Genomic DNA, 9,473 nt, shown 5'->3' with positions numbered 1-9,473 from the left:
CAATTTTATTCTACCTCAAAAGAAGAAAAAAAAATCCCCTTTTAATAGAGTAATGCAATATAATATTGAAATTTTATAATAAATGTATGTGTGTTTAAACTTGACTGTAAGATCATGAATGCTTTTAGACATGACAAATATTTTTTCCTCTAAAATACCCTTTGTAGACAAAACCTTTAGTATATATTTTTGTTAAGGATGTTACTGCTGCGCATCTTCTTGAGGATTTTTGTATGGCCGATCGGATGAAAATCACGAAGAACGCGAGATGAGATTTTCATGATGAGAGTGAAAAATGAAAACTTCCTTGTCTTAGCAAAGGTTCATTTTCCTTATCTTCTTTATCATGTGGAATTTCTTGCCAAATCATAACGCTGTTAAGTTTTAAAATATATTTAAATCGTACGTAAATGTTCTATTCAAGTTAAAAGTCCCAAGCGCACGAAAAAAACACCATATCAGTTGATTCTTTTCAAATTGACCGATGGCCGATATACGGAAGCTCCAGGGTGACACGTGTCCGCACTTTATCTCTTGACAAAGAGATTCTACCTCCTGCAGACGATGGATGATATATCTTGTTGTTGGATCGGGATACTATCTCGTGGCCCTGAATTGATACCTTTAATTCTCGAAATATGATGATAATAATTTTTTTTCAATGTAAATAACTTGATCAATACATATATTTTTGTAGGTTTTCGAGCATTATATTTCAAGTGGAGAAGTCAAGACAATTTTCCATCACAGAGCCATGAAAGATCTCAGATTTATTCAGTTCTTTTTTGAGTACATCCAACAAAAAGAAAATTACGAACAATTCATTTTGACCGAAGATAGAAATATCCTAGTAAGTGAAAATTGGGCATTTATGTAAGTGTTTTTTTGTATACTGTTTTCAAGTTTTCAAACTTAAAGGTCTCAACACAGTATTCAGAACCTATATCAATATATATCATAAAAAAGATTCGCACAGATAATGGCCGACACTGGGGTCCATATCAGGCTAGTTTACTGAATGGGCAACCTAAAAAAACAAAGAAAAATATCAAACAGGGAATGCCACGCACCAAAAACGTAGCCTCCTCAAAACGAAACCCCCAGCACGCAGGCGCGTGCACCACACACACACACACACACACACACACACACACACACTCAAAGCCAACACATAAGGACAAAACGAACAAACAAAGGAACACAGTGGGGCACCGCCTTGGAACGGTCAGTGGCAAAAACACCACTGGGGAGCTTAAACCGGTTTATGGTGCACCTAACCTCACTCTTACCCCCACCATGTTCCAAAGACAAGGGACAGTGTAAATAAAAGTAATCCCCTCTAGGTGAATCTCTTACACACGTAATGGAAACAAAAAGGCATGGCATGTAAAACACAAAAATGCTCGTGTATAAATATATAAAAAACAAACCTTAAGAACCAAAAACGTATGTACTCAATGCCTTTTCAGAAGACAGAGCAACAAGAGAAACACCCTTAAGGGCCCGACGAAACAGGCCAGAAGACAAATATCAAAACAGTTTAGTCCTGGTAGGATTTAAAAACTGCTTATCATAGAGTCCTCCCCCTCTTCCGTCAGACGCAATCAAAGAGGGAAGCGTAGTGTCCAACTGTAAACGGGTTGAACACTAAACATGCGGTATGTCTCAAAACAGTTGGGTCGTAACCTCTTTTAATAAAACGTTTGATAATCTTTCCAAATACATTTGGAAAATTACCGTGACCCAAGATCTTACGAAGTTTGTAAACCACATCCCCATAAAAAACGGGTTTAGAAATACCTTCTCGCAGAAGTGTCTTTAAATTACTATTGAATTTTAAAACTAAATCAGAATTACGTGAATAAAATTTAGCAAAATAAACTTCTTAGATATTCTTTACATTAGATTTGCGATGTACTACATTTTGAAAAGAAATAATGATCACAAATCTTGGAATGAATCTCCGTTTATTAAGTTTTCACTTTTTATCCCGAAAGACTGGCTTTATTTGAAAAATAGAATTATAGCGAGCTCATTATCGGTACGTAACGGACATGCTTTGGCGGTATTACAATTTTGTTCAAAGCGTTTCGCCCACAACATTCTACTTATAGTGGGTAATTGTACGAAACTTACAGAGAAAAGTAAGCACCGGCTATAATAACCGCCGAAACTGCACTTACTGAATACGTTTTTGGGGGGACATCCTTCAGATTTAAGACTGGATTTTTGTCTCAGACTAAATAGATGAGTATAAAATAGTTCTCACAAGGATAAAAATCATCTCATTATGCCTTTGATACATTACAGGAAAGCAAGGAGTCCCGCCGGCACGTCGGTATGTTGTATAGTGCAATAGACCAAGAAGTGCCGAATGTAGAGCTTGTAACAGCTATTCTAGCAACAGGTATACCGTCAATTCGTATGAACTTTACTTCTCAATAACTTCATGTGACATTAAATTCTAAATAGCTTCATATAACCTTTAATTCTGAATAACTTCATATGACCTTTAATTCTGAATAACTTCATATGACCTTTAGTTGATCTCAACAACTATATATGATCTTCAATTTTAAATAGCTTCATATGACCTTTAATTCTGAATAACTTGATATGACCATTAATTCTGAATAACTTCATATGACTTTTAATTCTGAATAACTTGATATGACCATTAATTCTGAATAACTTCATATGACCTTTAATTCTGAATATCTTCACATGACATTTAGTTCTGAATAACTTCATATGACTTTTAGTTCTGAATAACTTCATATGACCTTTAGTTCTGAATAATTTCATATGACCTTTAATTCTGAATATCTTCACATGACATTTAGTTCTGAATAACTTCATATGACCTTTATTTCTGAATGGCTTCTTTTGACTTTTAGTTATAAATTTATTTCATATGACCTTTAATTCTGAATAAACTCACATGATCTTTTAATCTGAATAACTTCATATGACCTTTAGTTGTTCTGAATAACTTCAAATGACCTTTAATTCTGAATAACTTCATATGATTTTTATTTTTAGATAACTTCAATTGACCTTTAATTCTGAGTAATAACATAACTTCATATGACCTTTAGTTCTGAATAACATTACATTACCTTTAGTTCTGATAAGTTCATATGACCTTTAATTCTGAACAGCTTGGTTTACTTATACTGATTTAGGCTGTTTACATATCAATGTTCTTAGCACAGACTAATCAATGCTAGTGACAGAAATTTATCATACTCTATTGTTGTGTATTTGCAATAACAAGCTAACACTCAACTTATGGCAAAACGAGTAAGCAGGGTTTCGAGCTGGAGTTGGGTTGTGGGAGAGCGGGGGAGGGGGATGTCGATCACACCAGCTACAAAGATCTGAATAAAATAATTATTTGAAATAAGTTCAAAAGAGTTGTGTAAAATATAAGTAGAAACTATAATTATTGCGTTAATGAGAACAAGAAAGTTTCTTTTTTTTCAGGTGTTCACGCACGGATGCCAATGAAAGAAAAATGGTGCGAAGCTGAATTAAAAGCGTCACTGTGCATGGCCGTGAAAAGAGGAAGTTATGATATTTACAAAAGTCTGATAAAGACAGGTATAGAACCACCAGACGAACTGATGGAAGAAGAACAGTACCTTACGTCAGTGGATGTCATGAGAGATCTACTGAATGTATGTATACTCCAGAGAAAGAAGTGAATGATTTTTCAGTAACAAAAGTTTTACGGTTACTTTCTTAAAATCTAGTAAAATAATTTGAAAACATTACAATCGGCACTTTAAGTTAGTCCGCTACCCCCAGATACTTCATCCTGAATATTAACACTGGTTGCTGAAATTGAAAAGTCATATCTAACAGAAGCTGCATGTAAGTTTAAATGGACTAGAGGGCGATAAAATAAGTCTAATGTAAGTGTATGTTCGTTTGTATGGCTGAATTCTACTTCACTTATTTAATGGCCAGTCACATTACAAGTGCATTTCCTTTCCTATGAACATTTTTCTATCTTACAAATTATTGTCGTTTCAGAGACGGTACTGGAGCAATGAACAGAAGGATATGGCACTGGTTCGAGCCAGTAGGGGTATTAGACCCGAAACCCAAGAGATAGTTACATTGTTGCTACAAGACAACGTGGCGGTGAACTCCATCAGAGGCGGCTCTACACCACTATGTGAGGCAGTCAAGTCAGGTTAATATGCAGGCTTATTTCCTGTAATGCTGCTAATATGTCTTATCAGATTCAAACCAAAAACGCGCGTGCAGAAACTAGACTACGTATGACAAATTAGTACTTGTCACTATATTTAGGGTGCAAGAGCGAAATTGTAATGAGTCATTTTCAGACTTTCAATCTTAAATCTAATGCCCCGTGCACAATTGTCAAGTAATTTTCTCAAAAACCTGTTTCTACGAAAGTCAGTTTAACAGACAGCAATTGGCTTACTATTGTAAGTTGTGAAATAAAACTGTCTCTTTATTATATATTTTCAAACTTAGTCGAAAGAATAAAAATCTGTTTATTTACACAATGATAGTGTTAGTGTTTAAAATAATGAAACTTATTTATTTTTTTCTATATTTATTTTGTGGCTTGGCTTTAAAATTTTGGAAATGAAAGTTTCGAATTCATGTCCACTGTTCATAGGGTAACTATCAAGCTTCCTTTAAATACCACAGGAGAAATGCTTAAAGTGTTTGAAAAATAAAATGAGATCCATGTGATAAATTGCTATCGCCTCAAAACAATGAGAACCGCTATTAAGGATAAATTCAAATGACAGACATTATGTCGTGATTATGTATTACTTAAAACAAAAAATGTGCCCGTATAATTGTTCCGCTTATTTCTCTGCTGATTATGGTGGCTGATTTCTGCCATTTCATTTTGACGTGTTGGTGAGGCAAAAACACAACACGAAAACACGAAAACTTGACAAATACCTTATTTATACCTTATTTGTCGAGTTTTCGTGTTTTATGTCGAGTTTTCGTGTTTTCGTGTCTGCCTGGCGAAAACACAAAAACACGACATCACGAAAAATTAAGGGCGCTAATACGACATATTCATACCCACCAACACGAAAACTCGACAAATAAATATGTCGTGTTGGCGCCCTCTAAACGTCGTGTTTTCGTGTTGTATGTTTTCGTATTGTCGCGTCTACGCCCCGACAACAAGAAAACACGAAATGGCAGAAATCAGCCACCATACTTGATTGATATTTTTTATTGTTTAATTAAAGAGCAAAAGCTTGTTTCATAACTTTTAAGATTATGCTTAGTTTTAAATTAAGCGACCATTGAGACTGATCTGTTACTACGTACGGTTTTACCTTAAGGAGTTGACGATACTTTAGAGACTGAATGAGTTATATAAAACCAGGCATTGGCTTCTATCGCGCCGTACAATCATTCCTTAATAAACTTTCATGCAAGGTAATTAGTCCAAGAAGTGGACTATAGGAATTCATTTTTTTCGCCGTCCATCATTCCGTCTGTCTGTCCACATTTTTGTGTCCGGTCCATAACTCTGCAATCCATGAAGGGATTTTGATATTACTGGAAACATGAACCCCATAATAAGACAATGTGTCCTGCAAAACTTTCAGACCCCTAGGTGAAAAGTCAAGGTCACACTTGGCAGTTAAAGATTAACATGACATCAAGAAAGCCTGTTTCTTGTCCGGTCCAAAACTCTGGCGTCAATCAAGGGATTAATTTTTATATGGCATAAATGTTCCCCATAATTAGACGACGCGTCATGACCAACATCTAGTACTCTTAGTCAAAGGTCAAGGTCACACATGGTGATCAAAGGTCAAAAGAGAGTTTTCCTGTCCCGTCTATAATTTTGTCTTGCAAAACAGGATTAAAATACCAGAGATCTCTTTTTCAAACATTGGCTTTATTAAACTTGTTTTTTGAGATTTAAATAGATCTGATGATCGTATTTTTAATCCTTCTAGACTATAATCATAAACCGGAGAACTAGAAAAAAACTTGCCTTCAACGCCAACACAAGCGTTGCAAAAGCGATACATTTATCGACATCAAATCGATACGTTTTAATACTTTCTCGAGTTACCTTTTGCCGCCCATTTGGTATTGACATTCACTCAGTTTGATTTAATCGTTTTAAAAGAAACTGCCTTTGCTCTCTTTAATCATTTTTGATAATGTTTGCGCATCTTCATAAAAGTAATGACTGAACTTCAGTTATACAGTACACATCTGTTGAACAATAAAATTGAATGTTATTTCTTTTAATTGCATACAGGCAAACTGAAGACTGTTATGCTGCTTTTAACCAGTGGGGCCAGTGTTAATGATAGAGATGCCACCCAACAGACACCACTGCATCACGCTTGTGACTGGAACAATATAGAAGTCGTCAAAATATTACTGAAGAGAAACGCCGACGTCAATGCGAAAGATAGTCTTGGATTCACGCCGATGCTTGTCGCGGCCGGATGGGGAAGGGAGACAATCATGGATTTATTGTTGACGAAAAAAGTAGACCCTTTTGCAATGGACGACCAAGAGAATACAGTTCTACATATATGTGCTGCAAATGGGAAAGCAAACATTATGAACAAACTAATGACGTCATTTCCGAAGGAAATGGAATCACTTCTTATTGTTAGGAACAGACACGGCTGGACTCCGCTAGACTTCGCGCTAAGATGTGGCCATTTTAACGCTACTAAACTACTTATACAAGCAGTGTTTCAGGTAAAACCCACGAACTTGAAAACCCAGCCGAGAACCTTTGTTCACACACGTTTCTTTGTCGTGAAACTGGAAGATTTTAACGTTGATGAAAAGTATCAATACAGATTTCTCGATGAGAGTCTAGGTAAAACGTGTTTTCAGATGCCGCGATGTAACTGGTTCATCCAGGCGGGCACTAGAGACGAATTTGAGGAAGTGAGGTTATTCTCGATGAAATATGAAAATAAGCTAAGGCAATGTCTTGCAAAATCTTAAAGACAAAATGATAAATAGAGACGAATTGTAGACTTGTTTCAATGGAACATGAAATCAAAGTAATGGTAATGCATTGTGTTGCAAATTGTTTTTTTTTTTGCACTTTTCAGCCTAGAGTAGTTTTTAGTCTATTACCGACTGACAAGAGTTACAGAGGTTGTGATTTCAGTACATGAATGTGTAATAAATCAATATTCATAAAGTGTGCTGTACGATATTATGTGAAAATCATTGTGTATAAATACGTCGCAGTTATTACCTCAGCGTCAAACGTCATGTAGAGGCTGAAAATGAATAAAATTTAATATCTTGTACATGTAGATGCCGTCAAAAATGTTTATGGTTGTTGGTATCGTGGTAGAATCGAAATGATACATGTCAACCAGCTCATTGCAAATGTTATACAACTACTCTTTCTCACAGTCGAGCAAACAAGCAAATGCCATCGTCAGCTGACTGCGATAAGTGTTTTGTATATTCTTTAAACAAATAAAATCTTCATGAACATTTGTTACAGTTTCGAATTTGATCGCAAAGTATATCAGCATTATTGCACCTCAAAATGGTAGCAACTCATTTTGGTAGTCACTATCAAAATTTGGCCGAGTTTTGGTAGTCACTTCCAAAATGTCTTTCACTCAACGCAATTTGGTAGTTTACAAAAATGTACTACCAAAATGCGTTGGATATGTATACAGTCAATTCAAAACGGTATTAATAATAATCCCATGATTTACAAAAATAATATTTTGTGACGAATGGACAATATTATTTCAAAGAGAGTTATGATGGAACTTAGTCGCTCATCCGACCTTGAACTTTTGATCTTAAAAATATAACGGCCCTAGATTCATTCAAGCAGGACCATTGGAACACACGGGAGAGACGTCAATTCAACTCTAACTTTGACATACATTCAGAGATATTGAAGAAACTTGGCACAACTGTTCACCACAATTATTTGATGCGTGGTTCGCATGACCCTGGGACAGGATTCACAAACGCCGATAAGTAAACATGGACTGTTTGAGATTAAAATTCAGGAGATTCACGAGCAAAGGTCACATAAGACGAGTTGTATAATAAGCCCACAACCACATTTTACCATTCTTTTACGTTGTGTTTCAAAGATATCTGTGATGGAGTCTCGAAACCCCTCACCTTTAAAGAGAAAAAATCTTTTTTGCCGCAAATATTTATCTAAGACCCCTAAAACAAGCACATAATTCACCATTTATGTTTATGTGGGATATTTAAAAAATATCTAGGTGGAGGACCCACGTGCCATCCTCACATTTATACTTCGTTTTACAGAATTCAACATTTTTGTGCTTTAAAAAATCTCGGTGGACAATCCATCCGACAACACTAGCACATTAAAACAACAAAACAATACAATGATATTGCACAGGAAGCGTCGTTTGAGGCCCCTTTCACACACTTAGGAATCTACATTTTGGTTGTTTTATATGAAAACTATATCTCGGGAGGGGAACTCCGAACCTCCTCCCCCGTCATTTTTATAGGAGACATTCCCTCCTTTTATCTCTTTGTTTTGTGCGTAATGTAAAAATGAGCACAGCCCCTGATGTAGAAAAAGCTAAAAACTACTTTCCATTCAATGATCCTTAACACATCATATGTACCACTGCGAATGTACCGGCCGAATTTTGGTAGTGACTACTAAAATTCGTTCCTACCGTTTTGAGGTGTAACACAGCATATTTCTTGACTTTCTATATTTACCAAATCTATTAAGAGATTACTTTCTAGCGGTCCCTCGGATGTTCATCAACAATGATGTCAGCTATATATCTTTTTCACTATATTGGGCTCTTTAAATATTAAACGAGAATGCATATCGTCGTGTTGAAAATTTTATTTGAGCCGCGCCATGGGAAAACCAACATAATGGCTTTGCGACCAGCATGGATCCAGACCAGCCTGCGCATCCGCGCAGTCTGGTCAGGATCCATGCTGTTCGCTAACAGTTTCTCTAATTGCAATAGGCTTTGAAAGCGAACAGCATGGAGCCTGACCAGACTGCGCGGATGCGCAGGCTGGTCTGGATCCAAGCTGGTCGCAAACCCACTATGTTGGTTTTCTCATGGCACGGCTCATTTTATTTTCGTTCGGTTTAGAGAAACACCGACAAATTAAGGTCCTATCACAACTTTTTCCAGATGGTTTACGAAAGGTCAAATTAAGGTCAAGGTGCGAAAGTGGAACTATCACAACTTTTTCAGCTTTATATTGTAGAGCAAAACCCCAGATGCCCCTCTGAGAATTCTTTCATGCATAAGTGGGTACCTATGTTGAAACAACGACCTTTCGTAAACCATCTGGACGGCATTCTAAGCATTTTACTCCTCAAATGAGATTTCGAATCCATATTGTTGAGGGGCACGTATATACACGTATACAAGTACACACAGACTGTGTACACATATACATAGAAATTCAAGATATATGGA

General features: G+C 36.2%; 1 protein-coding gene across 1 annotated transcript; it reads left to right on the top strand.

Annotated features, from left to right (window-relative positions):
• The first annotated feature begins 242 nt into the window (after positions 1 to 242).
• On the top strand, positions 243 to 7,313 carry LOC128550629 (ankyrin repeat and KH domain-containing protein 1-like). Its single transcript, XM_053529978.1, has 6 exons — positions 243 to 321; positions 698 to 850; positions 2,311 to 2,407; positions 3,487 to 3,680; positions 4,039 to 4,201; positions 6,290 to 7,313. The coding sequence occupies exons 1-6, from the start codon at positions 280 to 282 to the stop codon at positions 6,997 to 6,999; spliced, it is 1,359 nt and encodes a 452-aa protein (XP_053385953.1). The 5' UTR covers positions 243 to 279; the 3' UTR covers positions 7,000 to 7,313.
• Positions 7,314 to 9,473: the final 2,160 nt, after the last annotated feature.

The sequence above is a fragment of the Mercenaria mercenaria genome, chromosome 18 (genome assembly GCF_021730395.1).
Source record: "Mercenaria mercenaria strain notata chromosome 18, MADL_Memer_1, whole genome shotgun sequence".
Taxonomy (NCBI): Eukaryota; Metazoa; Mollusca; class Bivalvia; order Venerida; family Veneridae; genus Mercenaria; species Mercenaria mercenaria.
This window is presented reverse-complemented; position numbering and strand designations above follow the sequence as displayed.

Excerpts from the sequence above, each read along its gene's own strand:
- LOC128550629 (XM_053529978.1), top strand. The coding sequence starts at position 280 with ATGATGAGAGTGAAAAATGAAAACTTCCTTGTCTTAGCAAAG. Across the intron at positions 322-697 it reads ACTTCCTTGTCTTAGCAAAG|GTTTTCGAGCATTATATTTC; the intron begins GTTCATTTTCCT and ends ATATTTTTGTAG. Across the intron at positions 2,408-3,486 it reads AACAGCTATTCTAGCAACAG|GTGTTCACGCACGGATGCCA; the intron begins GTATACCGTCAA and ends CTTTTTTTTCAG.